This window comes from Mustela nigripes, chromosome 16 (genome assembly GCF_022355385.1).
Source record: "Mustela nigripes isolate SB6536 chromosome 16, MUSNIG.SB6536, whole genome shotgun sequence".
NCBI classification, from domain to species: domain Eukaryota; kingdom Metazoa; phylum Chordata; class Mammalia; order Carnivora; family Mustelidae; genus Mustela; species Mustela nigripes.
In genome coordinates, this window is record NC_081572.1 from 38982709 (window position 1) to 39007896 (window position 25188).

Below are 25188 nucleotides of genomic sequence, written 5' to 3' on the forward strand. Positions count from 1 at the left end.
CAGTCGGTTCCCCTCCCCCAGGATGCAAAGGGTAGAGATCCTGACCAAGTCTCTCTGGTCCATTCTTCTACTCTTGGCCATTTGCTCCAACATCTCAGGTTCTTGCGGGGTGGGGTGTTCAAGGATGCCCATAGTGCTTACACAAAGACTTCTAGTGACAGGAAGCTCACTATCACCCAACACCGCCCATTTGGTTCCCCTTTGTTGGACAATTAACATGTATCTATTTTTATTAGGGAGATGTTCTCACGTATACAAAATAAACAGAATAATATAATGAAACCCATGTGCCCACTATCCAGACAAAACCACATTAACATTTTGATGTTCGTGTTTCTTCTGTACCTCTGCTCCCCTCCATTCCACCATTTAAGGATGATAAAAATGGTGATAAGGATGTTGTCATTAAATGTATGACCGTTGAGATGCACCTGTCTTACCTATATTGCTCTGACGAATGGATACCCGTGTCTTTAGGATATAGAATATGTCCATCTCTGCAGAAAGAGTATTGTTGAACATTGTAATGAAGTTATTTCCCTACAACCAACGGAAACCCTAGAACTATTCTCCACAGCAGGAGGGAATCACACTCCTCCAAATGCCATCCCTTCAAATATTTGCAGATGGCACCTGTGGTCCTCCTCGGGTCTGCTCTTTTCCATCCTAAATACCCCAGTTTCTCTAGCTATGTCTTCTTTGTCTTTAGAGGATGGGTTACTAACATTGCTATTCGGAGACTTGATCTCCTCCTTGCCAGATCTCTCCACGGCCCTTCAACCAGGAACCATGTTGGTAGGCAGAGGGTTGCTGTGGGAGATCCAGCCCACCTGCTAAATTTTCTACTTGGAAGACACCTGGTTCATGAAATGGGGCCATACAGGTGTGCTCACTTGATGCAGCCTTGAACAGTTAAGTTGTGAGCAGATTTATCCTTCCTTATGGAAAAAAAAAAAAATGTGTAGCTTTGCTTCTTTTGGTCTCTCTCTTTTAGCTTCATCATTCACTCAACAAACTTCTCTTGGGTTCTGATGGGAAGCTAGGCTCCTTTTAGAGCATGGGGAAAGCTAAGGAAGACACAGTCCCACAGTTTGGAGATGGAGCCAAGACAGACAAATAAATGGATGTGTTTATGTTGGCGTTTATCTAGCATGTGTTGGTTTCCTGCTAAGGCCCTGGCAGTAGGGTGATGCAGGGAATGTGGAGGCATGGCAGATGCTCACCCTTGCAGGACCGAGACACTCACCCACCCAGGGTCTGGCATATTGGCAGCAGACAGCTCTCAGTCCAGAAATCCCCTCTTTGGGAACTGTCCTTTAGTGCACAGAGGTACCTTGCCCAGGGTTCTGTCCTCTCCCCAGGACAATGAGGGAGTAACAATTGGCCCCTTGCCTTGCTTCAAAACAACCCTGGAGCGCCACCCCAGTTCAGGGGCTCCTCCTGGATCAGGGGGATTCACCTGACTCCTTGGCTCCCTTATGAGCATGGTCTGTGTACATGGATCTCAGGTACACTGGTTTCCATGATGAACCTCCATGGAGATCCCAGTCTCCATGTCCTGTCAGCTCCCCAGTGAACCCTAAAAGTGAGCAGAGCCAGACAGTCCACAGCCTACAGTCCAGCGTGGAGAGACGGGCATCAGTCAAACGCTTACACAAATGCCCAAGTAATCAGGGCTTGAAGGGAAAGCACACAAGAAAGGTCCTTTCCTCAGACCTGACCCCAGTTTGGAAAAGCCAGCTGAGGTCAGCTGGTCAAGTAGGAGTTAGCAGGCCATCCGGTGTGATGGAACAGGGTTGATACTGTGTGCTGTCTAAGTCCCGATGGGGGGCACCTAACCTGTTCTGAAGAAGGGGATGGGCAGTCAGGAGGAGCTTTCAGGAGGAGGTGGCGCCAGGCAGAGACACAAAAATCACTAAGCGTTATCGGGGTCAAACCAGGGCAGGGGTTCCAAGTAGAGGAGTCAGCATGTCCAGCAGCCCAGAGGTGTGAAGTAATATGGCATGCTTGGAGAAGGGCATCGTTGGGCAGAGATGACTCAGGGAGTGCAAGAGAGGCTAGAAGCCACTGTGTGGGGGCCCGAGGCATTGGCTTCCTTGTATCAGCCCAACCAATGGATTTCCAGCCATGGAAAGGTTTAAGTAGGGAGTCTGCTTTCCAGCAAGATCCTGGGACCACTATGTGGGAAATGAATGAGGGGAAAGGAGTGGGGCACAGGGGGACCACCGGGGAGGAGGCTAAGGCAGGTAACAGGAGGACACAAGTAGCATCACCCTGACACTTGGCTAACGCTAGGGCTTGAGTGGAGGAGATTAGCTAGAGGGATGTTCTCAAGGTAGGACCTGCAAAACTTAAACCTCCAGGGAACTGCTAACCTGCCCCTCATTCCTCTGGTTTTGGGAAACGGGGTTGTGGAGCCTCAGCCAGACTTTGTGGATACAGCCAAGACACCACCGGGCCACCCTGCAGAGCCACAAGACGTCCCTCCGCCATGCCGAGCGAGCAACTGGCACTCACCAGGTTTCGTGCACTGGCTTGGAATTAGCGCTGTTTATATTCCCGAACGTTGGGACATGCACAGACGCAAATCTCAGGTTTGGCTCCATTGCTGAGACATAGGAGCCTGTATTTTTGGTTTCTCTTCCGTAGTGGAATGCATAGAGACATCTTCATCCCATAAATGGGGCGGAGACCCTGTTCTGCTTCCGACTCACTGCTTGACCTTACATGAGTGGTTTTAGCCTCTTGTGGGTTCTGTTGCATCTTCTCTAACAATGACAGTAATAAAAGCAAGGTTGCCAGGAGGTTCGAATGGGATCATGACATAAACCCAGGAAGGTAACAGGTAGTCATTCTCCGTTATCCCTCCAGAGAAGATCTGCAACTATTATCAGGAACGTCCCAAAGGACTCACCAAACAAATATTCACGGCTCCCCCTTAGATCCCAGGAGAACAGTCGACCGGGCTGAAAACACAGCAAAGCCTCAGGAAATGACATTTCATCCTGCCAACAGCTCTTGAGAACTCACTCTGGGTTGGCACACCCCTCCTTTCACTGGGTCCCCACGGCATCTCTGTGAGGCAGGTGTGGCCTGTCCACTTGACACGTGGGAAAGCAGAGTCACGGAACCAGAAGCTGGAGTTCATTGCCATCTAACCCTGAGAGGGATTATTACCCCCATCCTTCAGATGAGGGATCAGAAGGTCAGAGAAAATAAGTAACTGACCTCAGGTCACATGGCTCAGGACTGGCAGAATGGGGGTCCTCATGGGGGTCTGCCCCAGAAAATAAGCCTGTGTGTGGTCTTCCACTACTCCTGCAGACTGCCACCACTCCTCCAAGACTAACCCTGTGGGCGATTCACTGCTCCGTGATGCCTCCAAGGTAACTCATCCTCTCTAAGCCTCAGTTTCTTCATCTGAAAATGGGACTATGGTGTCTATTTTGCAAGCTTAGTGGGAGAATTGGTTGTCGTTCCGCTTTCATCACAAACGGCTCCACTCCTGTCTTCTTCTGACTATCTGGCGGAGGGCCCCAACTAGGGTGAGGCAAGCAAGGCAACTGGGGTGCAAATTTTATTTTTTTTAAGATTTTATTTTGTTTTACTTATTTGACAGAGAGAGAGAGAGAGATCACTAGTAGGCAGAGAGGCCGGCAGAGAGAGAGAGAGGGAAGCAGGCTCCCTGCTGAGCGGAGAGCCCAATGTGGGGCTCGATCCTAGGACCCCTAGACCATGAGCTGAGCCGAAGGCAGAGGCTTAACCCACTGAGCCATCCAGGCACCCCATGGGGTGCAAATTTTAGGAGGTGCTCGCTCTCGGGTGAGTGTGAGTGCAGCCCCAGGACATGGGTGCCTCCTTGGGTTCCTTACCCCAGACACCTTGCCTACGCTATCCTCGTCTAGGCTGTGATTTGGAAGGAAGGAGAGGGGGTGGCACAGGGGGAGGACAGGGAAGGCAGGCTGCAGGGCATGCTGATGACCAAGCTGTAGCAGAAAGAAGGTCCTGGTGAAAATGCACACAGAGCAGCAGGGATGATGGGCTGGAACAAGTACTCTGCAGGGGGACCTTGTTCCTCAAGAGCTGCGTTGTGGGCGTTGATCAGTAGTGGTCTTACAGCTGCTGTATCTCCTTGATGATCTGAAGCTCTTTGATGTCCATTTCTACCCAGACAACTCATAAACTACCTGGGGTATCGGCCATGTCTTATTATCTTTGTGTTCCCAAGACCTACCAGCATATCCAACATTGAAGAGTTGCTCGTTGGATGTCCAGTGAACTAAAGGATGCTTTGTCTTCCATTTTGAAAACCCCTGATCATCTCAGGTCCTTTGATAATCGGATCAGAAGGCAAGGAGCTATGGGACAATGAAAATTACAGTCTCCTAGGAGTCTAGCCTACCAATCATCGACAAGGGGATGCTCCGGGGGTATTAGCCCAATTTAAAAAGCTAGTAAACAGCAGAATTGGGATTTGATTCCAAAGTTTGTTTGTGCTCCATTCTATTGCAGGGGCCAAGTCTAAACCCTTTTGAAGTGTATGCAAAGTCTTACCTCTGTCTCTATCGCCAACTTGAGTCCCTTCCACCTCAACCCCCGAAATCCTGCCCCGCATAGTGCCATATGATACCTGCCCAAACCTTCCCTGACATTTGGGAATTACTGATTGTTACTGAGACACTGGCACCACCAGATTGCTTTCCTGACACGTGGGACTTAGACCTGGCTGGAAGACACACCATGTGCACAAGGCTGCTCTCCTTCATAGGTCCTCCATGTGTCAGGAAAGCAATCTGATTAAGCGACCAGAAACCCTCTGCCTTTGTGAATCTGTGGCAACTTTGAACATGCTTTGCTACTAACATTATATGCTCTTCAACCTCCAAGACCAGTCCTTGGGAAGACAGTGACATTCTCTGAGCATTTTCTAGAAAAACTGAAATCTGTTTTCAATGAGAAAATATGACTTCGGTAAGAATATAGTAGTATGAGGATTTCAGTGCTATGTGGGTAGTTGCCTATTTGACCTTTTTTCTCTTTTTAAATTATTTCTATTAACATATAATGTATTATTTGCCCCAGGGGTACAGGTCTGTGACTCATCAGGCTTACATATTTCACAGCACTCACCATAGCACATACCCTCCCCAATGCCCATAACCCAGCCACCCTATCCCTACCCCCACCCCCCCAGCAACCCTCAGTTTGTTTACTGAGATTAGGAGTCTCTCATGGTTTGTCTCCCTCTGATCCCATCTTGTTTCATTTTTTTTTCCCTTTCCCTACTCCCCCCGCCCCGCCCTACCTCTCAAATTCCTCCTATCAGGGAGATCATATGATAATTGCCTTTCTCTGATTGACTTACTTCGTTCAGCGTAATACCCTCTAGTTCCATGCATGTCATTGCAAATGGCAAGATTTCATTTCTTTTGATGGCTGCATAGTATTCCATTGTATATATATATATATAGCGCATCTTCTTTATCCATTCATCTGTTGATGGACATCTAGGTTCTTTCCATAGTTTGGCTATTGTAGACATTGCTGCTATAAACATTCAGGTGCATGTGTCCCTTTGGATCACTACATTCATATCTTTAGGGTAAATACCCAATAGTGTGATTGCTGGGTCGCTCTATTTTCACCTTTTTGAGGAACCTCCATGCTGTTTTCCAGAGTGGCTGCACCAGCCTGCATTCCCACCAACAGCATAGGAGGGTTCCCCTTGACCTTTTCTTGATCAGCTTTTAGAATCAGCCCTCCTTGGGATTATTTTCAGCCCTGGCATTAATTGGAATCTCTGCTTTTCCTCTGCAAGCATCATAAACCATCATTTGGTTTTTACTGATGCATCACTTTCAATGCAGCCCTGTAGAATAATGTGAAATTAACCAGGAGAACAACAGAACACATTTCTGGTTCCTGCCTCATCTTACATCTGCCAAAAAGAAAAAAAAAAAAAAGGTGTGCAATGAGACAGGTGCAAGAAGTGATTCCACTGTTATCTTAGGGTTGGTTCTCTAGGTATGAAACATACACTGGGAGGTGAAGCCTACCTAATCCCTGGGAATAGTTGTCAGGAGGGTGATGGAAAGGTGAACGTTCAACTGAGCAGAAATATCCAGCAAGGGTAAGACAAACTTCTCATACAGAATAGCCATGGAAAGTTCCAGAAGAGATCTAACACATCCTTGGGGGAAACCAAGCAGGTAACATATTCCTGGAAATCCAGCAGGCAGCAGGTAGGAAGAGGGCACAGGGCTGCCTTCAGAGGATCAAGCAAGCAACTGTAAAAAGAACTTGTAACGGGGACCATGACCCCAGGTACAGCCTCTGCCAGATACATCCATCATCTCAAGAGTAATGAGAACATTGACTCAGAGGCACCCTGCTCCCCAGAACACCCAGATGTGGTGGAACACGGGGCCGCATTCCAGTGTGTCTGGGCTGCTGTGTCTTGAACCCATGCTGCCCCTGGTCTGCCTTGCCTGGGCACAGGGACAGCAGGAATCTTGTCAGTAGGGTTAGAAACAGAAAGCGAGGGCAGCATAAGAAAATGGTAGCAAGACTGTGGATGTTTGCAACCATGCTCCTTCACTTTTTCCGGGCTTCTTTGCCTCCTTAAAGTCAGAGAATCCCTCCTGAGTCCTGCTCCCCACATTTGGCGACAGGCAAGGGGAACCTCTTTGCAGTCAGACTTGGCTCCCCAGAAGTGTGTTTTTTTTTTATTTATCCACTTGCCTTGGCCCTGTGACCCTATGTTTGGCATGGCAGTCTGTTGGCAATGGGCAGATCAGCTCTGAGACTAACCCTGGCATCCTTGGAGAGAACCAGGTACCAACGCCTACTGGTCACTGAATCTCTGTATTAATAATTATCTCCTATCTGGCAACTGAGCTCCATTATTCATTGTGCACAGTGTCTGGCACACAGTAGGTTTTCAACTCAGGATAGTCTGACTCCAAAGTCTGTATTCTTCTGCAAATCCTGCCCACATTTTAGTAGAGCCCATGATTGTTTAGGGTATTCAGTTCCAAAAGAAAGAGTTGGAAAGATGGGCAGGTAGGCAGGGCTCAGCAGACAACCAGAAGCCTGGACTGGTGCCACTGGTCTTCCCAAAAACATCAGCATGGCCCATCTCAGACCAGGAGCCAGTCTAAGGGGTCTGTCTCCACCTGCTAAATACCTCGGTGTCATCCTCGCCGTGCCTAGCAAGAATTCTGCCACAGACCCCTGAAGCCCCCTCCATCGCTGCCCTCCAGGCAGCTTTCCTTCCATGCCTTCCTACAGCACCCGGCACCACCCTCTCTGCAGGGCCATTCCTAGAAGGTGGACTCATTCCTGTATCTCCAACCCCTGAGACAGTGCCTAGAACACAAGTGGCGGGCTGCAGATGTCCACTGAGTGAATGGAGGAGCAGTGACCATGGCCCCAGATGGAACAACATCTCAGTTTCCATTCTCACAGTGGAATAACAGCTCTGCCCCTCCCCTGCAACCGCTGGGGGCTTAAGCAGGTTGCAAACCACAAACAGAAACGTTCCCTGCCTGGGCAGAGGGTTTCTTTCCTCCACAGAGCACTTTCAGACCCATTATAGCCCTTTTGATCTTTACAATTCTACTGAAAGTTACTCTTGCCAGCACTTGCGAGATGAAGGATCCAGAACCAACGCGATGAAATAGTCCCCACATTGGTGCAGAGCCAGCACTGGAAGCTGGGGCTGCCTGGTCCCCAATTCGTGCTTGACTTTTCTCTTCCACCCAGATATCTCCCGTAAGTGCCTACTATGTGCTGGGTCTGGAGCCAGGTACTGGGGATCCAGAGATAAAAATGCCACCACCCCTCTGGCATGCAAGAGAAGACAGACCCTGGGGCCTTAGCAGAGACAGCAGCCAACCTGTTGCTGAATCTCATTTGAAACTTCCATCAGGCCAGGGCCCAGCCCCCCACCAGCCATGCTGCAGGTCCAGCTGGAAAAGCGTCTGGTTCCCCACATCCCATTTCGCAACCTCAAGTCGAACCCAATATGGGATTCTCCCATGAGCTGTCAGGAGGGATTCATCAGCAGAAGTCTGGCCTTCCCAGGGACTCTCCAGGTGAGCAGCCAGAGTGCCTTCAAGTCGCCCTCTGTCTCTGTGAGTCATCCACCAAGAGCACATTTCCTCACAAAATGTTTGCATCAGAAGAGAACACTCAGAGTCACCCATTCCTCCCCTTCGTGCTGTTTTCCCAGCTGACAGACTTGCAACTGCGTGATGCTCTTTCTTTCTGCACGGCGAGCACACATTCCCCCCTCCTGCACGGTCTAAAGCTCTCTGGACAGTTGCCCAGTGGACAAGGCCCCAGCTGCACTCAGGCTCGGAGGGAGGAGGCAGGAGGGCCTCTCAGTGAAACGGGCGCAGGAAATGTCACATCCCAGCAGTTGCATGCAGGGGTCCGGAAGAGAGGGTCACGTGACCATCTCATACATTCTAATAATGCCAAGCGGACCTCTCACAACCCATGCACATAGAAGGGAACATCAGGTGAACCACTCTTCAGCTGTAGGACCTTGGACCAGATTTTTAGCCTCCCAGAGCCTCAGTTTTCTCATCTGCACACTGGGCGGAATAAGGCCAACTTCAGCGGGCTTTGTGAGCTGGAAAGGACAGAAAGGGTATAGAGCAGTCAGCATAGTGCTTGGCTTGTGGTCAGTGCTCAGTGACTCTTCCTTCTTCCCCGTCCACCCCAAAAGTTGCCTCTAAGGAGAATAATACTAATGATGTCTTAAAAGAGATGGTGGCCTCCTGGTTGGGAAGAGGTGACAAGTGGTTCCCAAGGGGCTTCTTGGTTTCCAGGAATAGGCGCTTTCACGGGTATTTGTTGTAATTGTAGGGAAAACACACTCATGCAACAGTCCTTGGAAGGAGAGAACTAGTCAGAAACTCTGTTGCAGGAACTGATGAAGGAGCAAGCAGAGATTTAGTAAGATACAGTCCTTGCCTTGCAAGAGCGGACTGTCTCTGGCAGGCCCCCTCGGCCTCCCTCCTCCTGCTTTGTTTTATCTTTTAAACAGGCTCATAGCAACTTCAGGAAACAGAAAGGCAGGTTCATTTTGTTTCCTGGAAGCCCAGTGACCCATTTAACAGACGTTCTCACTTCCCAATCGTGTGAAATGTGTTTTAGGAGTTTGAAAGAGGCAAACCAAACAAATTATACTAAATAGTTGGCTTTAATACACATTCTTTGGAAAACAGCCTAATGAGAAATTTCAGTAACTCATTGAGGGGAAACTCAGTCAACTTGGTGGAGGGGGGCACTGGTGTGGAAAGGGAAAGACTAAATTTTGGAAGCATTTTGGAGCAGTACAATTTCATTTCCTTCAAGGGTAATAAGCAAGAACAGACAAGAAACCCACCGCCTAGAAGCCCCTTTAGGGGATTAATGAGGGGGCTGAATGGTCTGAAGCTTGCAGGCTTAGCCGTGTGCTGGTGAGTGGGTAATTCAACAACCCTTGAGGGAACTTATACATAATTTATTTTCTTAAGTAGGTACATGGTGTAGAAATGTTGTTTGCACTATTAATTGAACCAGGAAACTGTGTCTGCGTGGGTATCAGCCATTCTTAACCTTTCCCAGTAAGGGCTCCACTTTCCATTTCCCAGACTCTGTAAGGCAAGGGACCCCAGCAGGTCACACCAATCCTGGATGCTTGCACCCGGGGCCAGCATAGGCGGCCAATCTTTCCCGTATTCCTGGACACAATGCCCTGAGACGGGGATCCCGGCCATTAGTTCCAGCCCCTGGCATGGGCATACATACAGACCCAAGGCATCAAGCCCAGGTCAGATCTTGGCTCTGTCCCCAAGCTAGCTGTGTGACCCAGAGCAGGTCACTTCACCTCTGTGGACCTTAGACTCCCATATGAAAAAGAGAGGTTTAGAGGAGAAGATGCTTGCCCTTTTCCAGGATGCCTCTGACTCTGAGATACACCCCTTCCCCCACTACCAGGTGGGAGAGCCCTGTGTTAGCAAGCTCTAATCTCTTGTTTCCTGAAGCCGGGACCAGAGAAGATTGGGAGTGGGGCTGGTATTAGAGCCATAACTACAAGGGACAGGGGGCAAAGAGCACAAGCTTCAGAAGTAGGCGAAGACGAATTTTGCCCTGAGTCCTCCACTGACCAGCTCTGTGACCTGGCTCTGAGCCTTGACTTTCATATCTGTAAAATGGGGGTGATAATACCAACCTTGGGGGCTGTTGGCAAATAGTAGCGACGGCAGCGATAAAGTCAACAGTACCCCAAGGAGGGTAGCAAACTCCAGATCTACCCTAAGAGTTACAGGAAGGCAGTGAGACCTTCTCCCCATCCCCACATCTGTGTTCCTTTTGTTTAGAATGTGTCAACTTCAGATTGATGGGATCTTTTCACTTTACCAATAACTGGTCACAGTTCAGTTGGAATTCACGTATAGATTTTCAGAGTGGTTGGTATGCATGACAACATCTCTCTGTCTCCTCCAGAACTCCATGGTGCCCGTCATCTCCTGGGCTGCCCAGGGCTTCAGCAACAGGCTTAGCAGCATTAAGGAGTAAACAGTCAGTGACACAGGGAGGTCTTCATCTCCTCTAACTACTTTGAGATGAGCTCGGTATTTAGGGACCTAAGCAGAGAGGACAGGAAGCCTCAATCCCCCATTCAATTCATCTCGGCCTCCCTACCCACAACCCAAATGAAAAGGGAAACCAAGTGACCCCTTCCCTGGTATGGATTCATAACTAGTCAAGATGTCTATTACACAATTCTCCAAACCAACCCACTTACATCCTACCATTTAGGCCATCCAACCACGCGGCAAGGTTATCTTGCTGGGTTTGTCAATGAGGCAATGCACCGGGGACAGAAAATGCCATGTTCAGGACCATGACCATGGACTTGACCAGTGGTAGAGAGCTGTCTTGATCACATCCTGTCTGGCCCCAAATTCCAGGCTTCCTTCCTTGTGACTTCCCTGCTGATTAAAGTCTCACCCACAAGTCCCAGCTCTACTACCTACCTCCTGAGCAGCCTCAGTCTCTTCAACTGTGAAATGGGGATGTGATCACCAGATGCCTCCATATCAGGAGAGCTGGACCATAATTAGGGAAGAGAGAACACCTATGGAAATGCCAAGCAGGGCCCTGCACAGAGTAGAGGATCAGCAATGGTTGGTTTCCTCTCCTTCATGGGGCCACTGGGTCTGTAGGCAGTCTAGGCTATAACGCACCGTGCAAATGTTAGCAATGAAGGTTAATTTCACGGACTCATGTTTATCTCAGGATCCCGCATACCCCTCACCCTCTGCGGCCCGCTGCCTCCTGGAGATCCAGGTTTAAAATGTACACCTTAACTCTTAAAAACCAATGCAACTGACTAATTCTAGACTCTTAACAACCCAGTGGGTCCAACCCTGCCATCTGTGATGGGGCTGTCAGCACTTACCGGGAGCGTGGAGTGATTCCTGGGAGGATGGCAGGTCTGAAGCAGCAGCGAGCTGGGCCTGACAGTCCGGTCTTAAATAAATTGTATTTTCTGGCTGGGGACGATAAGACAAGACATCTGAAGCGTGTGTTACACTTACACATCATTATGCTCCCGAAATGGGGAAGGAGAGCTGCATCTTGTCCCAAGTTTGTAGCAAAATTGTGCAGTGTGTACATAGCTCTCAGGCCTTTGATGTTGAGCAGAGAGGAAAATAATCCTCTCGGAAACACCAGGCAGGAGCCGCGGGCTCCGCAGCACAGTGAGAGAGGCTGGGAGAGGCGTGCAGCCCGCACGAGCCTGCTGCTGTCTCTGAGCCCCTTCTCCTGCCCCCACAAAGGGAGACTGTCTTAGCTCCCGAAAGGATTATTTCCTCTAATACCTTCATGCAGAAGCAAGCAAAAATGCTTAGGTACAATGAAGTGGGAAGCTGAGAAGGGCCTCAGCAGACAAAGGGAGGGGAGGGTGGGGAGGGCGGGGGGGGGGGGGGGGGGGGGGGGGGGGGGGGGGGGTGGGACAAGTGTCAAAAAGGCTGGTCAGTGCCAAAGGACGCCTCCCAGAGGTGGGCAAGGGCATGTGGTTTGGCACACCCTGGAGTCCCTTTGTGTATTCAACAAAACAGACACAGTCCCTACCCTCTCAGAGCTTGCAGTCTAGCGAAGACATGTCCAAGAAACAGCCACATGGATCACCAGCTAGTTACACGCTTTGATATACTCCATAAAGGGACAAAACGGGAAGTGCGAGGTTGTAAGACAGGACGTCCCCATTGAAACGGAGGCTGGGAGCAGGGACGTGGGAAGAGACTGACACCATGGGCCCCCGCAGGAGCCACCCCCAGGGCCCAGGGTGGGTAGCAGGCCTGGCGAGGGGGCAGCCAAGGATGGGGAGTGAGTCTCTGTCACTGCCACCGCAAAGACTCGTCTGGTCCCTCCTCTGTAGGGGAGATTTGGATGCCCGAGGCTTTGGCCGTGCCAACCCAGTGCCCGACACAGAGCAGGCACCGTGTCAATGACCAGCTGAAGGGAGCAAGCCCCCAGAGCCTCCATCTCCTGTTGGAAGTGGGAAAGCTGAGGGAGACTTCTGTAAAGGAAGTTCAGACCAAACCCGTTCTCACTGCGCAGCCTTGGACAAGTTGCTTCTTCCCTGCCAAGTCCGCATTTCCTTCCCCGTGAAGTAAGGCAGGTCGGCAAGATGGTCTGCAACACCCCTCGGAGCTTCTGCACCTTGTCACCCCCCCTCGGAAGCTCACGGAGTGTTGATGCCCTCTCTCGACCCCACCCACCCTGCATGTCTGGGATCAGAGACACTGGGCTGAGTCCAACCTTGGCCCCAGTGGGTAGGGGGTCATATTCTAACCCCAGCCCGATGCTCTGGAGTTCAGTTACCAAGTTTGGGGATGGGGGAATTGGAGTTTGCAATAATCCAGTGCAAAGCTGCAATGTACTTTTACTTACAAATCGCCTCATATAGATAGGTAGTTCATATTAGAATAAATTTTGGAGCCATCAACCCTATTTAGTGGATCTACAAAGAAAAGTCCTAGCAGAACACCAAAAGTCACCCCAGATGTGTTCAAGCCCTTGCCAGGCATGTGCTAACTGTAACATTCTCTCCTCTGTTCATTATGGTGGTCCCAGGGAACATCTCTCTGGAGGACAAATTTGTTAGCCAAGTCTGGTTGCTATAAACAATAGCAATGATAAAGCTCAGGGGTTTTTTGGAAAATCATGTTCCAGCTGTCCTCCCCCACTATGAAGCTAGGGGAGCAGGTGTTGGCTGTCCTGAAAGAGTGTGGCAGGTCGGAGACTCAGACATTTTATACAGTGAAGAAAACATGAACTCTGATGTTTTGCCGGGGCTTCCCATGGGTCCTGAAGGCAGGTAGCAGGCTTTGTACTTCTTTGCAATCCCCATAATCCTCGCACATAGGAGGATCCCATGCCTATGACCACTGATGGGCTGATGGAAAAAGCAAGGCACAGAGAAAGAGACTAGGGCTCAGAAAGGTCCCAGTGACAAAGGACCAGGAGAGCCAGCCAGAAAGAGCATGCGTATTAGACATTCATGGATTTCATATCTCAGCATCTCTACTTAATAGCTGTGTGACCTTAGGCAAGTCACTTAGCATCTCTGGGCCTCAGTTTCCTCCTCAGCATTATGGGAGCAGAAATTCCCAGAAGAGTCATGGTTTCAAGAGTTAAAGGAGATAACATAGGTGAGTGTCTAGCAGTGTCTGGCACATCGTAGAAGCTTCTCTTCCTTCCTTCCATCTGACCCTCAAGATCTGCATAAGAAAGGCAGCCTCCAGCACTTGCCCCTGTGATTTATCTGCCCCCACACTGAAGGGTGGGAGGCCAGAGAGCCCCCCTCACCCCACACCGTGGCCTCCATGCTGCAGGAAGGGACCGCTTAGAGGAAGCAAGGCCAAGGAGAGGTCTGGTCCCAAACCTCAGTGGCTACAGGAACCCAATACAGTTGGCCTGGCTCTCTTCCAGCCAATGTTGCCAGACGTAATTTGGCTTCTGCTCGAGGTTCCAAAGCAGTTATGTAAGCATAATAACCCATAGCATTTGTAGAAAGCTTTTATGGTTCTCAAAACACGTTGTGCATGTACTACCCCAGCTGATCTTCTCGGTAACCTTGAGAAGTGGCTAAGGAAAGGGCACAAACTCCCATTTTATAGATGAAGAAGTTGAGGCTTGGAGGGTATATTTGGTTCATGACTCATGAATGGCAACATCAAACTTGGACAAAGATCTCTGCATTCCTTGCCTTGGGCTCTTCCCACACCATCACACCATCGCACTACATCGTTGTAATCATGTAATCATCAGGCAAAGGTGGCCCAAATACCTCCTGGGTGCCGGGCCATGGAATAAGTCCTTGGATACAGAAGTGAGAGGCAGAGTCAAGTTCAGGAGAGATGTAGGACCAACTGTTTGGGATGTGATAACTGTCATGGTGAAGGAGCCAGGGGAACAGGGAGGAAGGACGTAGCCGAACTTGGTCCAGGGACTCAGGAAGGCTTCCTGGGAGGACGAGATGCATCAGTCCCGTCTCAGACAACAGTTAGGAAGAGGAGTGAGAGGAGCTGCAGATAGCAAAAGCAGCAAATAGAAAGAAGTGTGTGAACCAGCATGTTGTCTGATCTGATTCCATCCACCCACTCAGCACTCACTCATTCCTTCATTCATTCAACATATTTTTCTGGAGCACCCCCATGTGTCAGGTACCAGACACAGCAAATAAGCAGTAGTCCCTGAATGCACAGAGTTTCCCTTCTAGTGGATTCCCGTGGACACGGATGTGGAAGGGTAGGATGGAGTGGGCAGAGGGCATCTGTATGGTGGGCCTGGATTTAAGCCTACAGGTGCTGGGGATCACTGATGAATTTTAAGGACAGGATTAGCAAAGTGAGGTTTGCATTTCAGAAAGCAGGTGCCACAGCGAAGTTAAAGTATGGGCTCAAGAAGGCGGTCTGGAATCCAGGAGCCCAGGCAAGCAATGAATGGGTCCTGAGTTATGGCAGTGCCGTAGGAAAAAGGCAGAATGCATGCCAGATGTAGAAACAGCCTTGACAAGTCTTTGTGGTTAATTGGACATGGAGGTGAGGAAGAGTAGACAGCCACTCTGAGGGTCTGGCTCAAACCTCTTGGACGGGGGTGATGCTATTCCCTGGGACAGGAGTATAGCAGAACCATCTGGTTGGGGCAGGGAACCTGAGGAAGTTTGTTCCCACTGGGATTCGCTGAGTGTCTGGGGACTCTGGGTCCCCCTGAAGTCACACTCATCAGACACTGATCAGTGAGTCTGAAGTCCAGGAGAGAGCTCGGGGCTGGAGGTACAGATTGGCTTACAAATGATGTTCAACATTTGGAAGATGGACAGGACCACCTGGAGCAGGGGGTGCCCAGGGGGAGAAGACACCAGATTCCATCGCAACAAACCCAAAATGTGTCCATATTTTTCTTTGATACCTGAATCCTGCTTGGCAAAAGTCAGGCCATTAGCCACAGTGAAGAATCATGGCTCCTCCAGAGGGCTTGACTGGGACGGACCGTGGGGACTCTGGCCTGATGTCATCTCACCTCTCAGGTCTCACCAGTCTCTAGTCTGAAGTCACTCATGTGATTCTCTCCTTCTCCTCTTTCCCTCAGGTGTTTACAAAATATGGAAAGTGTTACATGTTTAACTCAGGCGAGGATGGCAAGCCTCTGCTCACCACGGTCAAGGGCGGGACAGGCAACGGGCTGGAGATCATGCTGGACATTCAGCAAGATGAATACCTGCCCATCTGGGGAGAGACAGGTGAGCTGGGTATGGGGACCGGGGCTGTGGGTGATGGCAGAGGGGTACAGGACTCTGAAAGATCGGTTTGCTTTGGGTGGGCTGTCTTGGCCTGGGCTTTGAAGGAAGGCTCTCCATCAGCAGGACTACAAGATAGAGGTGAAGAGTAGGGATGTCCCTCATGGACTGTGATACTCAGGGCTTCCTCAGATTTCAGGAGATGGGAGAGGGGCAGATGACAGGAATACTGGAAAGGGAAGGCAGATAGCCTGAGGGGGTTGTTGGGAATGAGGCATGGAGAAGATATGATGTGCAGGTGCATGGCTTGATTTCAGGAGAAGAGGAAGACATAGACCATCTCCTTCCTCTTCCAACCATTTTGACTACCCCAACCCAGCCAGGAGGCCCAGCAGAAGGGAAAACATCTCTTCCCACTAGGGGAAGGTGGAGGAGCTTGCTGGGTTGGAAAGCCAAAGGGCATAGACTCAGGGACCTGGCACCAGGCCTGTGTGTACAGGCCCCTGAGTAAGTTCATCCACACATTCATCTGTGTATTTATTCAGCAAACTATTCATTAGCCATGTGTATACAATGTCAGGCTTTGCACCACAGTAAGGACATTAAGGCGAAAAAGACCAAGTCCTTGATCACAGCCTGGAGGAGGAGACACACGATCACAGTCCAGTGTGACATGAGTGTACCTGCACGAGGAGGACAGTGGCCTCCTCCTGGGTAGGATGGGTGGGTGTTCAGGGAAAGCATCATGGTGTTCAGGTGGGTGTTCATGGAAAGCATCATGGTTCCCCCGGCATTTGAACAGAGTCTTGGGATTATTCTGGATTATATGGGAGGGTCCTCACAAGAAGGGTGCAGGAAGATCAGACAGAGGAGTAGGTGAGGGAAGCAGAGATTGGAGTGATAAAGCTAATAAGCCTAGGGACGCTAGTGGCTTCTAGAATTCCCCCAGGTGGAGAAAGTAAAGAGGTGCCCAAGAGTAGGACATGGTTGCAAAGTAGACCCAAAGCAAGTTAAAGTATGGGCTCAAGAAGTCAGTCTGGAATCCAGGAGCCCAGGCAAGCAATGAATGTGTCCTGAGTTATGGCAGTGCTGTAGGAAAAAGGCGGAATGCGTGCCAGATGTAGAAACAGACAAACAGTGTTGTCTTCAGGGTGTTATAGTGGGGAGTGGGGAAGGGGGTCAAGGATAAGCCTGGGGAGGGCCTCCATGGGAGAGGAGAAGGGAGAGAAGATTCTAGCAAGAAGGATACCCTGGGCCTTTAGATTAGAGTTGAGGTGAGTGAAAGCCAAGTAGTCCAGCCCCCACCTCTTCCAAGCCCCACCCCATCACTCCTGGAGCCAGCCCCCCAATCCTGAGCTCTGGCCCTGACCATGCCCAGGCATTCCAGGCTTCTGAGAGCAGCCAATGCTTCCACCCCAGGAATGACTGACTACAAATTCTAAGCTCCCTCCACAACCACTCTTTTCTTCCATGACTCTCACTCGATCTCCCTGTGGGGAGAGGTGAGCATGACCACTTCCCTCACTGTGTGGTGGTCCTCTGGCTCCTACAGTCAAGGAGTAAAATGGTTGCCACACACATCACTCCAACAATGCCTTCCAGTGGCTCACCTTAGGCTGAATCCAGGCCATCTGCTGCTTACTGAGAAGATGCCTGGTTGGCTCCATCCACTTCTTTAAATTTAGTGCCCCTGCCTTCCAGCAAACAGAGGGTGGTCTGGGTTTGTGCTGAGCTCTGGCATTCCCAAGAGCTGACCAGCAGAGCTTGGCTTTCCAGAACATCCCTGAGACCAGTCTGTGTCCTGGGACTATGGGCATCTGTAGACAGCCCTGAGTCCTAGGAACTGGGTCTTTGTCTCCCAAAAGAAGCTCTGCCTTGCAAACACTGGAACATCTTTGCTTCTTGAACCATCTGTGGAAAAGGGAGAAACAGTCAATAAAAATAGGTCCTGAAGACCTCATACCCACACCCTGACTACTGGTTAGTTATCTTTGCATGGTAATGTGGATTTCCTGCCCTCGATTTGGGAGCAAAAGCAAACATGTACACCCACACATGCACACACTCACACAATGCCAGGCACCTCGTCACACACATCTTTATGCAACACAGCTCCCTGTGGGGTCTGACCTTAGGTTGGAGCACTGGCCGCTGATAGCCCCTATGGTTCCAACCACAGGACCTACCCTCTGGGAATATGCCTTCTGCCTCCTGAAGCCATAGATGGATATAGCAGAAGAGCTCTGAGATCATCTCTTCCAGCCAATCCCCTTGCTCCTTGGTGGAGGGAGAACTGAGGCCTGGTGTGGTGAGCTTCTAAACATCACGCAGGAAAGTCATGGCCAAGCCAGGGCTCTACTTACTCAAGCTTTCTGACCACCAGTTAGCCCCAGTGGACCATAATCGTGCTCGAGGACCTGCTGTGTGCCTAACACCATGTAGGGCGTGGTCAGAGAGGCAGAAGACACCAGACCCTGCCTCTCAGGAGCTTATCATCTCAGTAGGCAGCCAAGCACTACACAGAACCCACAAGAGGACAGCCTCACTCCTGCCGGCAGCTTGTGCTATCTTTTATGATCCACCAGCCCCCCCTCACTTAAACCATGGCCTCTGGGGCTAGGTGGCTGGGGAAGGAGGCTGCATGAAGAAAGAGGGACTGAGAGCAAGGGCAGGGGCCAGAAGAAACTGGTCAGAGGAGAGACTAGTTGGTGCTGTCCAATAGAACTTTCTGCAGAAATGGAGGGAGCGCTCTCTAGGGGCACTGTCCAGTCCAGTCATCACAAAAGTGCTTTTGAAATGTGCTTACGGGAATGAGGAACTGAGTTTAATAGCATGTCATTTTGATTAATTTAAATTGTCATGGGTTGGGGGGTGGCTAGCCCCTACCACATTGGGGAGCATAGCTTCAGACTGCTCTTGTCAGTTTCTTGGATGTTTGCCTCTATAGCCAGCTCCCACAGTAATATTCTTGGACTGTAATATTCCTCAGTTCTGACCCTCCCCCCACCAAGGCCATGAGGGGTAGAGAGGACCCTTTATCCCCCCACTTAACCAGGGAAAGAGGCTGAGGTTAGGCGACTTCACCCTGGCCACCCAGCCTGATGGCCTGAATCCTTACATCCAGGCTCCCTCGACTGGACATTTCTTAAGGCTGAGAAGTCACTGAGCAATGGGTACCTCTTGGACACTCTGGTCACCTCAAAACCTCTTGTGTCCTGGGCCGGTGAGGAGTGAGCTCCATGGGGGTAGGAGTGAGGGGTACACACCTATTAAAGGATGAGGGGTGGACTCTGACAGGTGAGGGTTGCTTGTCTGTGAGGCCACCTGAAGAAGCATGGCCATCTTGCTCCTTGCTCTTTGCTCCAAAGGACTTTGGGCACCATGAGGCCTAGTCCTGCCATGATCTTCAAGAGGGAGGCTGCCTTCTGGACCTCCAAACCCTACCCCACAGACACCATCTTCCTTCCTTGGCATTTCTGCCTCCTCTCAATTCCCAAGTCTTCGTTGGAGATATCTGGGTGATGGCGGAGAAGAGAGGAGTTAAAACATGGTGGTTGAGGGAGTAGCCACAGACAGCTTGATGGCGGGCAGTGTAGTAGGACAGGAAAGTGCCATTACAGAGTCAGACCTAAGATGAAATCCCCAGCTCTCCTTTACCAGCTATGTGGCTGAGGACACATGAATGGGCCGCCATGTCCTCATGCCTAATAGAGGTCAACCACACAAAAAACTGATAGATTTTGGGGATGGCTGAAGGAAGACCACAAGAGCTCTCTGCAGACTGTAGGCAGTGGAAGGGTGATCATTTTGACCGTGGTGGGGGGGAGGGGAGTCATCAAACTGTCCCAGAGCCAGAGCTTATGCTATATGCTAAATATCCCAACCCTGTAACAGAGGTCCTGAAGTAACTCAACATCCATAAATCTCATTCTGCGCAAAGCAGAGCTTCTGGGACACCCTTGCCTTGCCTCATGGACAGCTTCATTGCTCAGAAATTTAAGGGAGCAGTGAGCAAACCACTCCTTCGGGTATAATTCTGGCAGACAGGGAGGACCTTTGATGCCCTAGTGATTCTGACAAAGGTACCCCCTTCGAGTGCCCCCCCCAGTCCTTTGGGCTCACACTTAGTGAAGCAAGATGACTATGGGAATTATCAAGTATCCTTTCCTCCAGGCTAACAACACACCACACCACACCACACCACACCAGGATGCCCTCTTGCCCAAACAATCTTATGCATGTCACCCTGGAATGAAGCCATTTTATTTTATTTTATTGTAAGATTTTATTTATTTGACAGAGAGAGAGATCACAAGCAGGCAGAGAGGCAGGTGGGGGGCGGGGGACAGCAGGCTCCCTGCTGAGCAGAGAACCCGATGTGGAGCTCGATCCCAGGACCCTGGGATCATGACCTGAGCCGAACACAGAAGCTTTACCTATTGAGCCACCCAGGGGCCCGGAACTGTGCCATTTTAAAGAAGATGGGATCTGTCCCATATGGACCTCATCAGTATGGGCCCTGTGGAAGGTCGAGATTGGGGATATTCCATGTTACAGGAATAGGAAGGATCTGGGGACCCTGCTTAGACAAAGTGAAACACATTTATTCATTGTGGGGATTCTTAAACATGCTACGTCATGAACATCTGAGTGGGAATGTTGCAGGCAGCCTTTACTTCCCAAATGCCTTTGACCATGGAAACCTTTCTCACGGAGGATCTCACAAAATAGAACGAGGACAGAAAAACCGTCCTGGACTGCAGAAGTGCAGATTTCATGGCCAGCGTTTTCTAAAGGAAATTAAATTGAAGGCAGGTGGGAGGTTGTTAAAAATGAAACTCTGTGTCGATGCCTCTGAGTAACTTCAAAAGATAAAAGACATAGGCAGTGGGTTATCTAGGTTGCACACGAGAGAAACCAAATTCAAACAAGCTTAGGCATAAAAGGAATTGTATTGCCCCCAGAATCCAAGGCAAGCTTCAACAGCCAAACAGCAGGCAAGCAAAGATGCAACATCAGAAAAACCAGGGCTCAGGCCCCCTCAGGGCTCTGCTTGTCCCGCCTCTCTTCTCTCTGAGTCACTTTATTCCCTCTCACTACAGACAGGTCCTTTCCACACATATTTTTTTTTTCACACATGGCCGTCAATAGTTTTCTATTTTACACTTCCTATCCTCAGCAAGAGACTATTCTGATTCTCTCCTGGGTCTCCTATTTAAAAAAAAAAAAAAAAAAAAAAAAAAAAACCAGGGAAAGAAATCATTGGCCCATTGGTCAGTTGGGAGTCCACATGTAGACCAATCAGCAGTGACCAGGGGAGTGAAATAATAGAAGGATCCAAGAGTCCTGAGGAAGTTGGGTGGATGGCAGCTGGGGAAGGAGTTCCCAAGAGATAGCCCCATGAAGGGCCATGCTGGGAGATGTAGGGCTGAGGGTAGGGCTGAGGTAAGGATGGGTCACCTCTGAGGAAACCGGAATTGGTATACAGAGAGCTCTTAAATGAACTCAAATTCTAGAGAGATCGGCTCAAAAGTTGGAAAGACCACAGATAAGCCTCCTCCCTTTCTCCCCTCCCTCTTTCCTTCATTCACCCCCTGCAAAGACACTTTTTATTGAATATAATCTGCCTCAATTTCTCCAAATCCTAGTATTTAGAAAAATGAACCTGAGGGGCACCTGGGTGGTTCAGTCAGTTAAGCATCGGACTCTTGATTTCGGCTCAGGTCATGATCTCGGGATCTTGAGATCGAGCCCTGCGTTGGGCTCTGTGTCTAGTGGAGAGTCTGCTTGAGATTCTCCCTCGCCGTCTGTCCCTCCCCAGCCTGCGTGCTCTCTCTCAAATAAATATTTTTAAAAAGTGAACAGGACCGTGGAAAGCATGAATTAAGTATGCAATAAATGATTGTTGAATCAATCAGAAAAAAAAAAGGAAGGAAAAATGAACCTGATATTATATCTTTGAGCAAAGGAATTGTGTTGAGGGTCTATGCTTTAATGGGGGTAAATATCTGGTACCTAATTATCCACCACAAGCCTCCTCACCTCCTACTCTGTCCCCTTATTCACGTGGCTCTGGCCACAATGGCTTCCCTGGGATGCCTTGAATGCTCCAGGAACACTCTTACTTGAGGGCCTCTGCATTCTCCAATCCCTCTGCCTAGAATTTTCTCTGCTCAGATCCGCATGGCCAACTGCCTCACCTCCACCAAGCCTTTGCTCAGAGATCACCCTCTCACGGAGGGCTACCCCGATGACTCACCCCAGTCCTCACCCCTCCTTCTCTCCTCCGCTTCTCCTTTTCTCCATGACGTGTGTCACCTTCAAAGACACCATGGGATTTACTTATTTATTATTTGTCGGTCCCCTTCTGCTTAAACATATGCTCCAAGAGGTCAGGGATCTTGGACTGTCGGGCTCACTGATGCACACCAGGGCAGTAAATATTGGTTAATACATTCATTGGGGCGGGGGGGAATCCTGTAACTGTGCACACTGACGGGTCCAGGGCAAGAGAGAAGCTGGCATTCCTGAGTGGCTGCTAGGTGCCCTGAACATTCAATCCCACGAGCTCTCTCAGTCATCCTAACCAGGTGTTGCAATCCCCACTATGAGATCAAGAAACTGGGGCCCAGAGAGGTTGAGTAAGCTTCCCAAGAACACGCATTTCATTAAGTAGCCGAACCAAGTTAAAAACCCACGCACGAACCCAAAAGCAATCCTCCTCTCACTACGTGCCTTTAATGTTCAAAATGTGATTGTAAAAGAGCTGCCATGAAAATAGCTCAGGGAAAAAAAAAATGGTCCAGGTGACATCTCTGAAGAGAGAACGGCAGATAATGATAGGTCTGTTAAATTTTTCCTTTTCTATTTTTCCCTCTTTTTTTTTCCCCCTCAATAGCAGAATCCTTGTATTGAGCAAAAGCTTTATCACAGCCCCAGTATATAGAACAGATAAAGGTAGAGCTGCCCTGGTTCACCTGGAGATGTGATTGTCCCTTGCTCACTATGGCTGACCCTGAGGAACCCTAAGGCTCCAGGGAACCCAGTTTGAAAAGCACCAGATGGACACCTCATGTTCCCAGGATAAAAATGGTGTCCAATGGTGTGTACATCCCAGAGATCGACTCCAAACATCTCCCTCCCTTCTTTGGGCATGGTCAAAGGAGCTCATGATGTGTCTGCTGAGCTCTGGGGAAGCTGGCAGTCTGGACTTCTGGTTGAACACAGTAGATTGGACAGAAGTGTTCCTGGAGGCTCCCTCCATACACCCCACCTTAATGGCCATCGTGGGTTGGTTTTTTTGTTTTGTTTTGTTTTGTTTTGTTTTGTTTTTAAGTATAAACACACAATGACGGAGAGGATGGGAAAGAAGGCAATAGTCAACGTCAGCAAGTTTTTGGAAGATGGAAGGCAGATGGTAATTACTCGGCGTGTGGCAGACAAAGCTGAGGGATAAGGGTCTGCACTGAAAAGCCGACTAAAGCCACACAGTTCTCACCACTGAACCCCAGAAAGAGTCCAAGGCATCAGAGTTGGATGCATCAGACAATGCTGAAGACAGGGATAAGAGAGAGGGAAAACTACGAGGATTAGTTCAGAGCCTCTAAAAAGAGCTGTTAAGTCTCTTAGATATCCAGACAAGTACCTCTCCGCACCCCAGCACCCGATGGGATGAAACAGACCGGCTCTGGGCATGTGTAAACCAGACAGAAGTGAGGCATGGGTGAGGTGCCGTACAGAAAACAGGGAGAGGAGGTCAGGTTCTGCTTACTGAGTAGGGAGACCCCAACCGTCCTAATCTACCCTACCACCTCCAAACGGAAGTCTGGGGGAATCCCTTTCTGGAGAGACTGATAGACTCTTGAGGAAAGGTCCACGTAGAATGACAGGAGGGCGTCTGGGTGGTTCAGTGGGTTAAAGCCTCTGTCTTCGGCTCAGGTCATGATCCCAGGGTCCTGGGATTGAGCCCCACATTGGGCTCTCTGCTCAGCAGAGAGCCTGCTTCCTCCTCTTTCTCTCTCTGCCTGCCTTTGCCTGCTTGTGATCTCTACCTGTCAAATAAATAAATAAAATATTTAAAAAAAAGAATGACAGTCAGGAATCCCCAGACATGATGGCCTGGTTAGATACCCCCCCCCCCCCAGAGGGAAGTCCCTTAGCAAGTCCTCCCACACCCAGGAATGACTGTGCAGCATTTAAGTCCCTCTTCGTTATGAGTGGACAGCCAAAACATCTGGCTTTTGAGGGAAGCCACTGATAGGAAAGGAACCACACCAGCCAAACAAAAAAAGAAACTGTGAGGAAATAGAGATAATGATTAAAGCATAAGCTTTAGAGTCAGACAGAGCCTAAGTTCAAATCCCGGCTATAAAACTTACCAGCTGTGTGACCTTGGGCAAGTTACTTAACCTCTCTGACTCTGCATTCCATCACATCTAAAATAAGAATAATATTATTATCTACTTTGAGAAGTTGTTAGGAAGACTGAAATGAGTTAATATTTATGAAATACTTAGAAAAAGCCTGAATAATATTGGGCACTGTATGAGTGTTTTATAAATACAAAACTAATGCAGAGAGCAGAAGGAAACATAAAACCCCCTTTTTAAACTTCTCATGAGATGAGAGATGATATTGCATCCATAAATACAAGCTATTAAAATAGGATGCTATTAAAAAGTAACATACAAAGAAAAAGTTGCGTTTTTTTTTAAACTCTTGGAAATTAAACTACAATTACATTTAAAAATAAAAAAAGAAGAAGAAGAAGTGTTGGACTTGGGGAAATTTCCTGAAAAATAAAATGAAAAGACAAACAGATGGAAAATGGAGAGAAAAAAGATATGAAAATGAGAGGGTAAAAACCCAGGAAGTCTGACACGCTCCTACAAAGAGTTGTAGAATAACAGACCAGAGAGAATGGAGAAGAGGACGTTGGCAGAGAAGTAAGACACGAAGAGTTCCCAGCCGAAGCATGTGATCAATAGCTAAAGAATTCACCAAGTCCTGACCACAGCCAGTGGCTGAACAACCCAGACCAAGAGGCATCCTCGAGGAATTCAGGCTAACAGAGATAAGAGAAAACCTTACAAGTTTTTGGAGAGAAAAAACAAATTGCCTACAGAAGATCTACACTCAGCACGAGCCAGAACTGCTCAGCGGATGCAATTAAAACCAGAGGACACTGGGCGGAGAGGAGAGATGGGAAATCTTTCTTTGCTAAGACAGAATTCTCTACCCAGCAAGCTACACATGAAGCATAAGGGTAGAATTTGATTTCAAATATATTCCAGGGGTGCCTGGGTGGTACAGTCAGTAAAGCATCTGACTCTTGGTTGTGGCTTGGGTCACAATCTCAGGGTCATGAGATCAAGCCCCAGGTG

The 25188-nt window shown here is 49.3% G+C and overlaps 1 protein-coding gene across 2 annotated transcripts in view; it reads left to right on the plus strand.

The window, feature by feature from the left end:
- ASIC2 (acid sensing ion channel subunit 2) overlaps positions 1-25188 on the plus strand; it is a 963671-nt gene that overhangs the window by 863749 nt on the left and 74734 nt on the right. For both annotated transcript variants that reach the window (XM_059379025.1, XM_059379024.1), the window contains exon 2: positions 15658-15808. In XM_059379025.1, coding sequence (XP_059235008.1) covers positions 15658-15808 — 151 coding nt within the window. The remainder of the gene's footprint in view (positions 1-15657; positions 15809-25188) is intronic.